Source organism: Bombina bombina, chromosome 6, assembly GCF_027579735.1.
Source record: "Bombina bombina isolate aBomBom1 chromosome 6, aBomBom1.pri, whole genome shotgun sequence".
Lineage (NCBI taxonomy): Eukaryota > Metazoa > Chordata > Amphibia > Anura > Bombinatoridae > Bombina > Bombina bombina.
This window is the reverse complement of record NC_069504.1, coordinates 596,744,564-596,762,194: the sequence shown is the minus strand read 5'-3', so window position 1 is coordinate 596,762,194 and position 17,631 is coordinate 596,744,564. Positions and strand designations below refer to the sequence as shown.

Genomic DNA, 17,631 nt, shown 5'->3' with positions numbered 1-17,631 from the left:
CAAACGGTCCCTAAGGTGGAGGGAGCGGTTTCTACTTTAGCTAAGCGCACCACTATCCCGGTGGAGGATAGCTGTGCTTTTTCAGATCCTATGGATAAAAAATTAGAGGGTTACCTTAAGAAAATGTTTGTTCAACAAGGTTTTATATTGCAACCCCTTGCATGCATCGCGCCGATTACGGCTGCGGCAGCATTTTGGATTGAGTCTCTGGAAGAGAACCTTAGTTCAGCTACGCTGGACGACATTACGGACAGGCTTAGAGTCCTTAAACTAGCTAATTCATTCATTTCGGAGGCCGTAGTACATTTAACCAAACTTACGGCTAAGAACTCAGGATTCGCCATTCAGGCACGTAGGGCGCTGTGGCTAAAATCCTGGTCAGCTGATGTAACTTCTAAGTCCAAATTACTTAATATACCTTTCAAGGGACAAACTTTATTTGGGCCCGGTTTGAAAGAAATTATCGCTGACATTACAGGAGGTAAGGGCCACGCTCTACCTCAAGACAAAGCCAAAGCTAAGGCTAGACAGTCTAATTTTCGTCCCTTTCGGAATTTCAAAGCAGGAGCAGCATCAACTTCCACTGCACCAAAACAGGAAGGAGCTGTTGCTCGTTACAGACAAGGCTGGAAACCTAACCAGTCCTGGAACAAGGGCAAGCAGGCCAGGAAACCTGCTGCTGCCCCAAAGACAGCATGAACCGAGGGCCCCCGATCCGGGACCGGATCTAGTGGGGGGCAGACTCTCTCTCTTCGCCCAGGCTTGGGCAAGAGATGTCCAGGATCCCTGGGCGCTAGAGATCATATCTCAGGGATACCTTCTAGACTTCAAATTCTCTCCCCCAAGAGGGAGATTTCATCTGTCAAGGTTGTCAACAAACCAGATAAAGAAAGACGCGTTTCTACGCTGTGTACAAGATCTGTTATTAATGGGAGTGATCCATCCGGTTCCGCGGTCGGAACAAGGACAAGGGTTTTACTCAAACCTGTTTGTGGTTCCCAAAAAAGAGGGAACTTTCAGGCCAATCTTGGATTTAAAGATCCTAAACAAATTCCTAAGAGTTCCATCGTTCAAAATGGAAACTATTCGGACAATCTTACCCATGATCCAAAAGGGTCAGTACATGACCACAGTGGATTTAAAGGATGCTTACCTTCACATACCGATTCACAAAGATCATTACCGGTATCTAAGGTTTGCCTTCTTAGACAGGCATTACCAGTTTGTAGCTCTTCCATTCGGACTGGCTACGGCTCCAAGAATCTTCACAAAGGTTCTGGGTGCCCTTCTGTCGGTACTAAGACCGCGAGGAATTTCGGTAGCTCCGTACCTAGACGACATTCTGATACAAGCTTCAAGCTTTCAAACTGCCAAGTCTCATACAGAGTTAGTTCTGGCATTTCTAAGGTCGCATGGATGGAAAGTGAACGAAAAGAAGAGTTCTCTTTTTCCTCTCACAAGAGTTCCATTCTTGGGGACTCTTATAGATTCTGTAGAAATGAAGATTTACCTGACAGAAAACAGGTTAACAAAGCTTCTAAATGCATGCCGTGTCCTCCATTCCATTCAACTCCCGTCAGTAGCTCAATGCATGGAGGTGATCGGCTTAATGGTAGCAGCAATGGACATAGTTCCCTTTGCACGCCTACATCTCAGACCGCTGCAATTGTGCATGCTGAGTCAGTGGAATGGGGATTACTCAGACTTGTCCCCTACTCTGAATCTGGATCAAGAGACCAGAAACTCTCTTCTATGGTGGCTTTCTCGGCCACATCTGTCCAGGGGGATGCCGTTCAGCAGGCCGGACTGGACAATTGTAACAACAGACGCCAGCCTTCTAGGTTGGGGCGCTGTCTGGAATTCTCTGAAGGCTCAGGGACAATGGAATCAGGAGGAGAGTCTCCTGCCAATAAACATTCTGGAATTGAGAGCAGTTCTCCATGCCCTTCTGGCTTGGCCCCAGTTAAAAACTCGGGGGTTCATCAGGTTTCAGTCGGACAACATCACGACTGTAGCTTACATCAACCATCAAGGAGGGACAAGAAGCTCCCTAGCAATGATGGAAGTATCAAAAATAATTCGCTGGGCAGAGTCTCACTCTTGCCACCTGTCAGCAATCCACATCCCGGGAGTGGAGAACTGGGAGGCGGATTTCTTGAGTCGCCAGACTTTTCATCCGGGGGAGTGGGAACTTCATCCGGAGGTCTTTGCCCAAATACTTCGACGTTGGGGCAAACCAGAGGTAGATCTCATGGCGTCTCGCCAGAACGCCAAACTTCCTCGCTACGGGTCCAGATCCAGGGATCCGGGAGCGGTTCTGATAGATGCTTTGACAGCACCTTGGAACTTCGGGATGGCTTATGTGTTTCCACCCTTCCCGCTGCTTCCTCGATTGATTGCCAAAATCAAACAGGAAAGAGCATCAGTGATTCTAATAGCGCCTGCGTGGCCGCGCAGGACTTGGTATGCAGATCTAGTGGACATGTCATCCTGTCCGCCTTGGTCTCTACCTCTAAGACAGGACCTTCTGATACAGGGTCCATTCAAACATCAAAATCTAACTTCTCTGAAGCTGACTGCTTGGAAATTGAACGCTTGATCTTATCAAAACGTGGTTTTTCTGAGTCGGTTATTAATACCCTGATACAGGCTAGGAAACCTGTTACCAGAAGGATTTACCATAAGATATGGCGTAAATACCTATATTGGTGCGAATCCAAAGGTTACTCCTGGAGTAAAGTTAGGATTCCTAGGATATTGTCCTTTCTACAAGAAGGTTTAGAAAAGGGTTTATCGGCTAGCTCATTAAAGGGACAGATTTCAGCTCTGTCCATCTTGTTACACAGGCGTCTGTCAGAAAATCCAGACGTCCAGGCCTTTTGTCAGGCTTTAGCTAGGATCAAGCCTGTGTTTAAAACTGTTGCTCCACCATGGAGTTTAAACTTAGTTCTTAATGTTTTACAGGGAGTTCCGTTTGAACCCCTTCATTCCATTGATATAAAATTGTTATCTTGGAAAGTTCTGTTTTTAATGGCTATTTCCTCGGCTCGAAGAGTCTCTGAGTTATCAGCCTTACATTGTGATTCTCCTTATCTGATTTTTCACTCAGACAAGGTAGTTCTGCGTACTAAACCTGGGTTCTTACCTAAGGTAGTCACTACCAGGAATATCAATCAAGAGATTGTTGTTCCATCCTTGTGTCCAAATCCTTCTTCAAGGAAGGAACGTCTTCTACACAATCTGGATGTAGTTCGTGCCCTCAAGTTCTACTTGCAGGCAACTAAGGATTTTCGACAAACGTCTTCTCTGTTTGTCGTGTACTCTGGTCAGAGGAGAGGTCATAAGGCTTCGGCTACCTCTCTCTCTTTCTGGCTTCGTAGCATAATTCGTTTAGCTTATGAGACTGCTGGACAGCAGCCTCCTGAAAGAATTACAGCTCATTCTACTAGAGCTGTGGCTTCCACTTGGGCCTTTAAGAATGAGGCCTCTGTTGAACAGATTTGCAAGGCTGCAACTTGGTCTTCACTTCATACTTTTTCCAAATTTTACAAATTTGACACTTTTGCTTCTTCGGAGGCTATTTTTGGGAGAAAGGTTCTTCAGGCAGTGGTTCCTTCTGTATAATGAGCCTACCTATCCCTCCCGTCATCCGTGTACTTTTGCTTTGGTATTGGTATCCCAGAAGTAATGATGACCCGTGGACTGATCACACATAACAGAAGAAAACATAATTTATGCTTACCTGATAAATTCCTTTCTTCTGTTGTGTGATCAGTCCACGGCCCGCCCTGTTTTAAGGCAGGTAAATATCTTTTAAATTATACTCCAGTCACCACTTCACCCTTGGTTTCTCCTTTCTCGTTGATTCTTGGTCGAATGACTGGGAGTGACGTAGAGGGGAGGAGCTATATGCAGCTCTGCTGGGTGAATCCTCTTGCATTTCCTGTTGGGGAGGAGTTATATCCCAGAAGTAATGATGACCCGTGGACTGATCACACAACAGAAGAAAGGAATTTATCAGGTAAGCATAAATTATGTTTTTTTTTGTTCCTACTGTGGCATGGTAATGTGTTGAATATTTTTTAGTCCAATAATAAGGGAGGAGTGGTTCAACCAAGTGTGTCTCTTGTAAAAATAGTATGTTGGCTCTAAGTGTATTGTACTGTTTAAAGGCCAGTCGTCTCTTGACATCTGTATTTAAACCCCTTACATTATGGGAGATAATCCGCAGCTCACCTGCCATACCCTACTTGGTTTAAATTATCTAACTTACCTCGTATCGAAACAGCCCCAACACCTACGTCACCCTTCTTGGCTCTACTGTTTTCTAAGTTGCATTGTTTCTCCATATATTCGTGGGAGTCTAACAATGGGAGCTTTCCACTCCCGGCATCCTTAAACACATAATAAGATAAATAACATTCAAACATAACATCATAACTTGTAACCCAAGGAGTGGGTCCCATAGATCTCTTCCTACGCAGCAAGGTATAAACTGAGGCCAAAGGAAAGATGGCAGAGGTTGAAAGAGAAGGGAGGAAAAAGGTTAGGTAGTAAGAGGAGGGGAGAGGTGATAGAGTAACAAAAGGAATCAAGAAGAGGAAATTAATGAAGATCAGAAAAAAGTTACTGGAAGTGTTGCTCCAGCAACGCTGGCTTGAAAAGTTCTCAAGTGCTGATACGTGATATTTAAGCTAAGTTGTTCCCATTCGCTGCAGCCCGGTAGCTTCTTCCCACTACAGAAAATGGGAGAGGGGGGAAATATCCCCAGTGACCACATCTTAGTTTAAGTCACATCAGACCATCTTTGTTTTCCAAGTCCTTATCGAGTAGGTCTGAGTATATACTGTTCTGCTGTTTAGGAATCGGCTAGGTCTTCACTGAAGCTTGTTTTCCCTGTAAGAGAGGGATCTCCTAAGTTCTTTGTTGGTTTGCGGTAGGGGTCTCATATTTTCTGTTTTTTCCTATTTGACTTGGACCATTGCGCTTTTGACAGCTATTCCACTACTTTCTGTGAATGAGTTGACTGTGTAGAGGATGGAAGCTGGGGAGCTTCTAATCCTAGGATGTTACAGACTTCTGGTATGTCCATTGGTTCTTTGATGGTTATCGTTTTGGAGTCTTTGGTAATATAAAGTGCAAAGGGGAAGCCCCATTTATAGGGGATTTGATGTTTCCGCAAGAGCTGTGTAAGTGGTCTCAGGGAGCCTCTTCGCTGTAGAGTCCTGATACTAAGATCTTGATAGAATTGTATTATGTTTCCCTGGAACTTGAACGTGGTGTTTTTTCGGGCTGCTTGCAGGACCTTATCTTTATCTTGAAACAGTGCCATCTTGATTATAATGTCTCTGGGAGGCATACCCTCTTTAGGTCTAGGTTTGAGGGCTCTGTGTGCTCTTTCAATGCCCATGTTGAATTCTGCTTTCTCCGCCGTCACTTGATGAAAAAGTTGGGCTATATAGGAGAGGAGATCTTTGTTTCGGATAGCCTCTGGCACCCCTTTCAGTCTAATATTATTTCTCCTACTGCTATTTTCCAGGTCTTCTATTTTCTCCTGGATCTCATTTAGCTCTTGATGGTGGGCAGCAACCGATTGAGTGACATTAGTAATATCTTCCACTAGCGTGTCAGTGTGTTCCTCTAAGGAGTCAATACGGCCTCCTAGCTCCGTTATTTCTGTTTTAATATCTGCTAGGCTGTTAGTCATCGCCGTATGCATATTATCAATTTTATTCCATAATCTTTCGAAGTTTGATGTGATATCTTGTTTAGAGACCAAGTCTCTCAGATCCCCTTTTGTAACTGGGGTCAGGTCTTCATCTGTCGCTGTAGGTTCCATATTTGATTCCTCTTGTACTTCTAGATCTAGCTCTGTTAAAAGATTCGGTTTTATGTTCTGTGATGTTTTGAAAAAAGCGTTTACTGTGACTGTTTTGGGTGTTTTATCTCCCTTAATCAATCTTCTAGTAGACATTATAGTAGTGTCCTTGTATATATCTGGTACTGCAGCCTCTACACGTGGTAGCTTATAATAAGGGGTCAAGTATGTCTCTATTTATCAGATCTCGTTGCTGTGTTTCTACCCCTTGACATTAAGATAATAATTGTTCCCTGTGGCTGTATAGTTTATTTTCTCTTGTTCTCTTTGACTGTCTATGCCAGAAGTAACCGTAGTCACAGGCTGCTCCTTATTGCGGTTATAGGCTGATATTGGAAATTTATCCCCTTGTTTCCCCTCTGTGTTATTTTATTTGAAATATGGTTTCGCTGTTATTTTATGGCGTTCACATGTGAGCTGTGTTAATATGCTTTCTGCATGGTCTCACCTTAGCATCTGGATCATGGATTTTCCCTCTATTCTGTCAGACACCATGCTGCGTCTTTATTTCTGCAGCTTCTGTAGGGCCGGCGCCATCTTGGTAACTCTGTTTGAGCCCTGCGGCCTCCATCCACAATGCTGCCGACCCTCTCACCATCCACCGCTCCTCGCAAGGAGCTCTTAATCCTCAGCCGCTTGTTGCTGTGTATTCCACCGGATTCTGCCTTCTCCTGTCATCCGGTGAGTCTGTAATGGATCCTATACTTCTATGGCCGTCTCCGTGATTCTGCCGCTTCCTCTGCTGCCAGTTGCAAGTTTCTCCAGTAGTGGTGGGTTTAGTATGGGCACCCTATTAATTTTGCTTGCAAGGTACAGCACTTGGGGTCAATTAAACTGCTTATTAGCCAGTGTGCTGAGCGGAGCTCTGTGCTTATGCGACCATCTCCCTGCTCAGTTAGGCCACGACCCCTTACTGTCCTTTTAAAGGGACCCCCCAAAAAAAAATTGTGATTCAGATAGAGAATACAATTTTAAACAACTTTCTAAGTTACTTCTATTATCTAATTTGCTTCATTCTCTTGATAGTCTTTCCTGAAAGCATATCTAGATAGGCTCAGTAGCTTCTGATTGGTGGCTGCACATAGATGACTCGTGTGATTGGCACACCCATGTGCATTGCTATTTTTTTTCAACAAAGGATATCTAAAGAATGAAGCAAGTTAGATAATTGCAGTAAATTGGAATCTTGTTTAAAATTGTATTATCTGTCTGAATCATGAAAGAAATTTTTTGGGTTTAGTGTCCCTTTAAAGGGATAGTCTAGTCAAAATTAAACTTTCATGATTCAGATAGAGCAGGCAATTTTAAGCAACTTTCTAATTTACTTCTATTAATTTTTCTTTGTTCTATTGGAATCTTTAATTGAATGTTAGCTTAAGAGCCAGCCCATTTTTGGTTCAGCACCTGGGTAGCGCTTGCTGATTGGTGGATACATTTAGACACCTATAAAAAAAATGTGCTACCCAGGTGCTGAACCAAAAATGGGCCGGCTTCTATGCTTACATTATTGCTTTTTCAAATAAAGATACCAAGAGCACAAAGAAAAAATAATAGGAGTAAATTAGAAAGTTGCTTAAAATTGCATTCTCTATCTGAATCATTAAAGTTTAATTTTGACTAGGCTATCCCTTTAAGGCAGCTACTAAGCAGCCTTTCTCTTTTCCCATGCCTGAGTCAGTTCCTGCTAAGTTTAAATCTGTGTTTTGTCTTCCTTCTGTTAATACAGAGATTTGGGAAACTATTCCTAAGGTGGATGCAGCTATTTCCTCTTGCCAGGCATATGACTATTCCTTTGGAGTTTAGTTCTTTTAAGGATTAGATGGTACACTTGAAGGATTTCATAGTCAATCTTTTTAGCTTGCAGGCTTTATGTTTCGACCTGCTGTTAGTTTTTCCTGTGTTGCTGCTGCTACCACTGAATGGTGTGAGTATCTTTCAGAACTCTTTTCTCGGGAAAAACGACTGGATGAGGTTCAGGACTGCATTATTCTCCTGAGAACAGCAAAGATTAACCATTCCATGGTTTAGGGGGCCTCCTTTCTTCGGCCATTGTGGATATTAATTTCCACAGATGCCAGCCTTATTAGGTTAGGGTGCAGTCTGGGGGTCTCAGAAAGCACAAGGAGTTTAATCTCCTCAGGCGAGGTTACCCATAAATATTTCTTTCATGTAATTGGCAAGAGTCCATGAACTAGTGACGTATGGGAAATACAATCCTACCAGGAGGGGCAAAGTTTCCCAAACCTCAAAATGCCTATAAATACACCCCTCACCACACCCACAATTCAGTTTTACAAACTTTGCCTCCTATGGAGGTGGTGAAGTACGATTTTGTGCTAAGATTTCTACGTTGATATGCGCTTCTCAGCTTTGCTGAAGCCCGATTCCTCTCAGAGTACAGTGAATGTCAGAGGGATGTGAAGGGAGTATCACCTATTGAATGCAATGGTTTTCCTCACAGGGATCTTTTTCATAGGTTATCGGTCGTAGAGATTCATCTCCTACCTCCCTTTTCAGATCGACGATATACTCTCATATTCCATTACCTCTACTGATAACCGTTTCAGTACTGGTTTGGCTATCTGCTATATGTGGATGGGTGTCTTTTGGTAACTATGTTTTCATTACTTAAGACACTCTCAGCTATGGTTTGGCACTTTATGTATTTATATAAAGTTCTAAATATATGTATTGTACTTATATTTGCCATGATTCAGGTTTTCAGTATATTTCCTTTTGCAGACTGTCAGTTTCTGGGAAATGCTTTTTTTATGAAGAAAAAAAAAATTCTTACCTGGGGTATAGTCTCTTTTTCCAATTGACTGTCTTTTAAATTTGTGATCAGAATTAGGCTTCGAGGGCGCAAAATGCTTATTGCGTCATTCTTGGAGCGAGATTTTTTTGGCGCAAAGTTACGTTCATTGACGCAAATTCGTCATTTCTGGCGTCTTAGTTGACGCTGAGTCATTTGCGTCATCTATGACGCGAGTGTGTCTTTTATTTAAGACCCCATTTCTATTTGCCTCCTGCCTTTTTTCTATGTCAGAGGGCTATGCTGTTTGCATTTTTTCCCATTCCTGAAACTGCCATATAAGGAAATTGATAATTTTGCTTTATATGTTGTTTCTTTCTCTTGCATTTGCAAGATGTCTCAATCTGATCCTGTCACGGAAATCACTAATGGAACCCTGCGGCCTGAAAACAGTTCTACCAAAGCTAAGTGCATTTGTTGTAAACTTGTGGGGGTTATACATCCAGCTGTGGTTTGTAATACTTGTCCTGATAAACTTTTACATGCAGAGAATGTATCCATCAGTAGTAGTTCATTACCTGTTGCTGTTCCCTCAACATCTAATGCACAAGATATACCTGTGAATTTAAAAGAATTTATTGCTGATTCCATTCAGAAGGCTTTGTCTGCCATTCCGCCTTCTAATAAACGTAAAAGGTCTTTTAAAACCTCTCATAAGGTTGATGAAATTTCAAATGAAAAAAAAAATTATCCTTCTCTGACGAGGATCTTTCTGATTCAGATGATCCTGCCTCAGATATTGACACTGACAAATCCTCTTATTTATTTAAAATGGAGTATATTCGTTCTCTGTTAAAAGAAGTGTTTATTACATTAGATATGGAGGAAACTAGTCCTCTTGATATTAAAACTAGTAAACGTTTAAATTCTGTTTATAAACCTCCTGTGGTTATTCCAGAGGTTTTTCCAGTTCCTGATTCTATTTCTGATATGATTTCTAAAGAATGGAATAGGCCTGGTACTTCTTTTATTCCTTCTTCAAGGTTTAAAAAATTGTATCCTTTGCCAGTTAGATTGGAGTTTTGGGAAAAGATCCCCAAAGTTGATGGGGCTATCCTCTACTCTTGCTAAACGTACTACTATTCCTAGGAAGATAGTACTTCTTTTAAAGATCCTTTAGTTAGTAAACTTGAGTCTTATCTATGGAAAGCTTATTTATATTCAGGTTATCTTCTTAGGCCTGCAATTTTTTTTGACTGATGTTGCAGCTGCTTCAACTTTTTGGTTGGAAACTTTAGCGCAACAAGTATCGGATCATGATTTGTCTAGCATTGTTAAGTTGATTCAACATGCTAATAATTTAATTTGTGATGCTATTTTTGATATTATCAAAATTGATGTTAAATCTATGTCTTTAGCTATTTTAGCTAGAAGAGCTTTGTGGCTCAAATCTTGGAATGCTGATATGTCTTCTAAGTCCAGATTGCTATCTCTTTCTTTCCAAGGTAATAAATTATTTGGTTCTCAGTTGGATTCAATAATTTCAACTGTCACTGGGGGGAAGGGAGTTTTTATGCCTCAGGATAAAAGACCTAAGGGTAAATCTAAAGCTTCTAACCGTTTTCATTCCTTTCGACAAAATGAGGAACAGAAACCTAATCCTTCCCCTAAGGAATCTGCTTCCAATTGGAAGCCTTCTTCAAATTGGAATAAATCCAAGCCATTTAAGAGATCAAAACCAGCCCCCAAGTCCGCATGAAGGTGCGGCCCTCATTCTAGCTCAGAGTAAGACCGCCTGTGAGAAGATTTTTTTCTCTCATGCATTCCAGCAAACCCAGTAAAGGCTCAGGCTTTCCTGAAGTGTGTTTCAGACCTGGAGTTATCAGGGGTAATCATGCCAGTTCCGTTTCAGGAACAGGGTCTGGGGTTTTATTCAAATCTATGCATTGTCCCAAAGAAAGAAAATTCATTCAGTTTTGGATCTAAAGATTTTGAATCGATATGTAAGAGTACCAACTTTCAAAATGGTGACTATAAGGACTATTCTGCCTTTTGTTCAGCAAGGGCATTATATGTCCACAATAGACTTACAGGATGCATATCTTCATATTCCGATTCATCCAGATCACTATCAGTTCCTGAGATTCTCTTTTCTAGACAAGCATTACCTATTTGTTGCTCTTCCTTTTGGCCTAGCGACAGCTCCAAGAATCTTTTCAAAGGATCTAGGTGCCCTACTCTCTGTAATCGGAGAGCGGGCGGGGTATTGCGGTATTTCCTTATTTGGACGATATCTTGGTACTCGCTCAGTCTTTACGTTCTGCAGAATCTCACACAAATCAACTAGTATTGTTTCTTCGAAGACATGGTTGGAGGATCAATTTACCAAAAAGTTATTTGATTCCTCAGACAAAGGTAACCTTTTTAGGTTTCCAGATAGATTCAGTGTCCATGATTTTGTCTCTAACAGACAAGAGACGTTTGAAATTGGTTGCAGCCTGTCGGAACCTTCAGTCTCAGTCATTCCCTTCAGTAGCTATGTGCATGGAAGTTTTAGGTTTCATGACTGCAGCATCGGACGCGATCCCCTTTGCTCGTTTTCATATGAGACCTCTCCAGCTTTGTATGCTTTACCAATGGTGCAGGGATTATACAAGGATATCACAATTAATATCCTTAAATCCAAATGTTTGACTTTCTCTGACTTGGTGGTTAGATCACCATCGTATAATTTTAGGGGCCTCTTTCGTTCGTCCATTCTGGACTGTGATCACAACAGATGCGAGTCTTTCAGGTTGGGGAGCTGTTTGTGGATCTCTGACAGCACAAGGGGTTTGGAAATCTCAAGAGGTGAGATTACTAATCAATATTTTGGAACTCTGTGCGTTTTTCAGAGCCCTTCAGTCTTCGCCTCTGTTAAGGAGAGAACCGTTAATTTGTTTTCAGACAGACAATATAACTGTGGCATATGTCAATCATCAGGGTGGGACTCAGTCCTCAAGCTATGAAAGAAGTTTCTCGGACACTTGTTTGGGGCGGAATCCAGCACCTGTCCACCTGTCTAATTTCTGCTGTTCATATCCCAGGTATAGACAATTGGGAAGCGGATTACCTCAGTCGTCAGACTTTACATCCAGGAGAATGGTCTCTCCACCCAGGTGTGTTTTCTCAAATTGTTCAGATGTGGGGGCTTCCAGAAATAGATCTAATGGCATCTCAGCTAAACAAAAATCTTCCCAGGTAACTGTCCAGGTCCAGGGATCCTCAGGCGGAAGCAGTGGATGCATTGACACTTCCTTGCTGCTTATATTTTCCCGCCCCTAGTTCTTCTTCCAAGAGTGATCTCCAAAATCATCATGGAGCAATCGTTTGTGCTGCTGGTGGCCCCAGCATGGCTTCACAGATTATGGTATGCGGATCTTGTTTGTATGTCCAGTTGCCAACCTTGGCCACTTCCATTAAGGCCAGACCTTCTATCTCAAGGTCCGTTTTTCCATCAGGATCTCAAATCATTAAATTTGAAGGTATTGAAATTAAACGCTTAGTCATAGAGGTTTCTCTGACTCAGTGATTAATACTATGTTACAGGCTCGTAAATCTGTTTCTAGAAAGATTTATTATCGAGTTTGGAAGACTTACATTTCATGGTGTTCTCATAAATTCTCTTGGCATTCTTTTAGAATTCCTAGAATTTTACAGTTTCTTCAGGATGGTTTGGATAAAGGTTTGTCTGCAAGTTCCTTGAAAGGACAAATCTCTGCTATTTCTGTTTTATTTCATAGAAAGATTGCTAAACTTCCTGATATTCATTGTTTTGTGCAGGCTTTGGTTCGTATCAAGCCTGTCATTAAATCAATCTCTCCTCCTTGGAGTATTAATTTGGTTTTGAAGGCTTTACAGGCTCCTCCGTTTGAGCCTATGCATTCTTTAGACATTAAACTACTTTCTTGGAAAGTGTTGTTTCTTTTGGCCATCTCTTCTGCTAGAAGAGTTTCTTAATTATCCGCTCTCTTTTGTGAATCACCTTTTCTGATTTTTCATCAGGATAAGGCAGTTTTGCGGACTTAATTTAAATTTCTACCTAAGGTTGTAAATTCTAACAACATTAGTAGAGAAATTGTTGTCCCTTCTTTGTGTCCTAATCCTAAGAGTTCTTTGGAAAGATCTTTACATTCTTTGGATGTGGTGAGAGCTTTGAAATATCATGTTGAAGCTACTAAAGATTTCAGGAAGACTTATAGTCTATTTGTTATCTTTTCTGGTTCCAGGAAAGGTCAGAAGGCTTCTGCTGTTTCCTTGGCTTCGTGGTTAAAACTTTTGATTCATCAAGCCTATTTGGAGTTGGGTAAAGCCCCGCCTCAGAGAATTACAGCTCATTTTACTAGATCAGTTTCCACTTCCTGGCCTTCTAAGAATGAAGCTTCAGTTGATCAGATTTGCAAAGCTGCTATTTGGTCTTCTTTGCATACATTTACTAAATTCTACCATTTTGATGTATTTGCTTCTTTGGAGCAGTTTTTGGTAGAAAAGTTCTTCAGGCAGCAGTTTCAGTCTGATTTTTCTGCTGTTGGTTTAAGTTTTCTTTCATGTAATTGGCAAGAGTCCATGAGCTAGTGACGTATGGGATATACATTACTACCAGGAGGGGCAAAGTTTCCCAAACCTCAAAATGCCTATAAATACACCCCCCACCACACCCACAATTCAGTTTTACAAACTTTGCCTCCTATGGAGGTGGTGAAGTAAGTTTGTGCTAGATTTCTACGTTGATATGCGCTTTGCAGCATGCTGAAGCCCGGTTTTCCTCTCAGAGTGCAGTGAATGACAGAGGGATGTGAAGGGAGTATTGCCTATTGAATGCTATGGTCATCCTATCGGGGATTTATTTCATAGGTTCTCTGTTATCGGTCGTAGAGATTTCTTCTCCTACCTCCCTTTTCAGATCGACGGTATACTCTTATATACCATTACCTCTGCTGATTCTCGTTTCAGTACTGGTTTGGCTATCTACTATATATAGATGAGTGTCATTTGGTAAGTAAGTCTTATTTTATTTATGACACTCTCAGCTATGGTTTGGCACTTTTTATGTAAAGTTCTAAATATATGTTTTATACTTATATTTGCCATGATTCAGGTTAATCAGTATATTTCCTTCTTACAGACTGTCCGTTTCATTTTTGGGAAATGCATATAAGTACATTTTTTTCTTACCTGAAATTTTTTTTCATTTGACTTTTTTTCTAAATTGCGGGCTGTTAGGTTCGCAGGTGCAAAAAATGCTAGAATTTATTGCGTCATTCCTCACATTTATGAGAATTAACTTATATTTTGGATTGTGGATTATTTTTTTCAGAGGAAAATTACTGTTTTTATTTTTATCCCTCCCTCTCTAGTGACTCTTACGTGGAGTTCCACATCTTTGGTATTGCTATCCCATACGTCACTAGTTCATGGACTCTTGCCAATTACATGAAAGAAAACATAATTTATGTAAGAACTTACCTGATAAATTAATTTCTTTCATATTGGTAAGAGTCCATGAGGCCCACCCCCTTTTTTATGGTGGTTATGATTTTTTGTATAAAGCACAATTATTTCCAAATTCCTTTTGTTGATGCTTTTTACTCCTTTCTTTATCACCCCACTACTTGGCTATTCGTTAAACTGAATTGTGGGTGTGGTGAGGGGTGTATTTATAGGCATTTTGAGGTTTGGGAAACTTTGCCCTCCTGGTAGGATTGTATCACCTTGATATGTATGCCTCTTCTGCTGCTTTTGGCAGTATAGTACTGCATGCCATAGTGCCTGATTAGTAACGTCCTGCCTTCAATGTTGTCCACCCCCACATTTCAAGGTGATCTTGTGAACTTAACTGCTTTGGCATAGATTCCCACATGTGATGACTGATGGACTCTCGCCATCTGATGAAAGAAAACAAAATGTATGCTTACTTGATAAATTAAAGGGACAGTCAACACCAGAATTTTTGTTGTTTAAAAAGAAAGATATTCCCTTTATTACCCATTCCCCAGTTTTACATACCCAACACAGTTATATAAATACACTTTCTACCTCTGTGATTATCTTGTATCTAAGCCTCTGCAGGCTTCCTCCTTATTTCAGTAATTTTGACAGACTTGCTTTTTAGCCAATCAGTGCTCACTCCAGGGTAACTTCACGTGCATGAGCTCTGTTATCTATATGAAACACATGAACTGATGCCCTCTAGTGGTCAAAATGCATTCAGATTAGAGGCAGTCTTCAAGGTCTAAGAAATTAGTATATGACCCTCCTAGAATAAGCTTTCAACTAAGAATACCAAAGGAACAAAGCAAAAAGCAAAATTGGTGTTAAAAGTAAATTGGAAAGTTTTTTAAAATTACATTCCCTATTTAAATCATGAAAGGTTTTTTGGACTTGACTGTTCCTTTAATTAATTTCATGATAATAATAGTCCATGAGCCCTGCCCTTTCTTTTTGTTCATATAGCGACAATACTTGTTTAGCACTTAATTTGCTTTGCTTTATGTTTCCTGCTTTTCTGTTTTCCTCATTTACTTGACTATATGTATGACTTGAAGATCATGGGAAGTTGGAGGGATTTAAAGCTTTGGTGTGTTGGATTGTCATTTGCCGCCTCCTAGTGGTCAGGAGGAAAATTTCCACACCTGATGACTCATGGACTCTCACCATCATGAGATAAATTATTGGGTGATTATTTTTTCAAACTTTTAGTGAGATCTATTTTTTTCTCAACATCCGAAGCTTGTGGAAAAAGTGTTGATCTCTTCAAACTCAAAAATGTGTGCTCCTTCTGATACCATATTTGGGCCAAAAAAAAATCTTAATGCAGTATTTTTCTGCTTTTAAACTTGATTTCTGATTTGTCTGTTTCCTGGATTATACTGGCCCTTAGATTTTACTGCTTTGAAAATCTTCATTGGTGAGTGCTCCTAGAATGAGTCAAGATAACAAAAATGTAATCATACTTGCAGTACTTTCCATATTTTTGCCCATGTGTATGTGTAGCACTTACTAAAGGATTTTGGCTAGTTTGACGTTATTTATGGTTTTTGTTATTGCCTATTTTAAACTGATACTATTTATGCCCTCCAATATATTTTTCAAAATCGTATATGTTAAGTATTTGGACCAGACAATATAAAATGGCACATCACAAAAATCTTTCAAGTTAATATGCATTAATTCCCAAAATACCATGAATAATGTAAGATCTGTTTTACTGTCAACTCAAATTCTGTGTGCCACCAGCGTGTTCTGACACTGTGATTGAGAATCCCTGACCATTCATGTGTAATCGCCTCACCTTTTTTTATTTGGTTTAGTCCGTATTAAACAATCCTGCTATAGTTGCAAATTTATAGATGCTTGGTTTAAATGCTTTTTTCTAAATATAATGATGCTCTCTTTCAGGACCCAGGCTAAGGATGTGACAGAGGATGAATATGATTCTGGTGTAGAGGAAGATAGATGGTCCCGCCAGGCCGATGCTGCAAACAATTAATTTGTGTCTCATTTTTTTTGTTTACCCTCCCCCCCCCCGCAACATCACCACATGAAAGCTAATACCATGTTTTCAGTGCAGTAAACTTGACTGTTTTATGCCCTGAAGATTATGAAAAATCTGTATTTAATGAGGGTGATCTATATATATTTTTTTTAGATATCCAATTTCTACATACTGGACATTTATTTATGCTATGTCCAGAAGTGAAATGTACATTATATTTCAGGGCTTTTTTAAGACAAATTACTTTAACAATTCTTTCAAGTACTAGGATAAAAAAAAAGATAATTTTACAATTACGTTCTATTATTGTGTGGAGTTGCACAAGCCTGATATGTCATCCTGGGGGACAAGCAATGCATTTGTTACTTTATCATTTTACAACTATTTGTTCACACCTACATATATTTTCATTCACCTCTGTATACAATTAATTTCTTGACCTCAAAGTCTAATTTTATAACTGTTTTAAATGTCATCACCAGTCTACAAACTGGAATCTTTTCATTAATGCTAAACATTTTAGTATTTTCTTTTAATCGAGCCATCTAAAGTCTTTCATCTGCTTTCCCTCCACACATGTTAATTTCTCCTCTAGATTACAGAATTAGTCCGCTAAATACAATTTGTAAGACAAGGTTTTTTTGTGTTAAAGAGACTGATTTTATTAGTCTACTTGCTCTGTGAACCCACCAGAAATGTATAAAAAAAATATAATTAACGACCACGGTAGAGGGTTAATATGGACTACTTTTTAAGTTATAGGTTAAAATTTCTCTGCCGTTTGTCTTTTTTTTTTTTTTCTTTTTTTTTTTTTTCTTATTATTTTTGATTTTAGAATTTCAGTCAACCAAGCAAAATATTTAATCCTTATGACATACACTTGAAGATCCTTTAGACAAATGTGTGTGTAACACTAACGGATTTGTATGTTTTCATTTCTGTGGTTCATTTAAATGAATTAAATATTTAAAATTTATATGTGTATATATTTCATTGGTTTAAGTAATTGATTTACAGGAAACTTTTTTTAATAGTATATAGGTAAACCTAAAATTATATCAAAAGAGACAATCAATATGAACATTTATGCAAGAAAGAAACAGCACAAGATTTAGATGACAAGTGAATAATTACCTTTATCTTTAACACTAAGCCCAAGAATAACATTTTTCAGATAATGATTTTCTTTCTAATGACACAGTGAGTCCACGGATCATCATAATTACTATTGGGAATATCACTCCTGACCAGCAGGAGGAGGCAAAGAGCACCACAGCAAAGCTGTTAAATCCAACTCCCTTACCCACAACCCCCAGTCATTTTCTTTGCTTGTATCAGTTGCAAGGAAGGGGTAAAGTTAGGTGTCTGATTCTTCAATCAAGAGTTTATTTTTAAGCAAAACAGGTTTGCTCTGTTTTCTGGGTTGTAGCTGTAGTCCATGTCAGTCTCTTCAGTAGAGCAGTGGTG

General features: G+C 39.9%; 1 protein-coding gene across 1 annotated transcript in view; it reads left to right on the top strand.

Annotated features, from left to right (window-relative positions):
• CLPX (caseinolytic mitochondrial matrix peptidase chaperone subunit X) overlaps positions 1–17,140 on the top strand; it is a 191,365-nt gene extending 174,225 nt beyond the window's left edge. The window contains exon 15 of the mRNA XM_053719351.1: positions 16,068–17,140. Within this exon, the coding sequence (XP_053575326.1) occupies positions 16,068–16,158 (91 nt within the window). The 3' untranslated portion in view covers positions 16,159–17,140. The remainder of the gene's footprint in view (positions 1–16,067) is intronic.
• Positions 17,141–17,631: the final 491 nt, after the last annotated feature.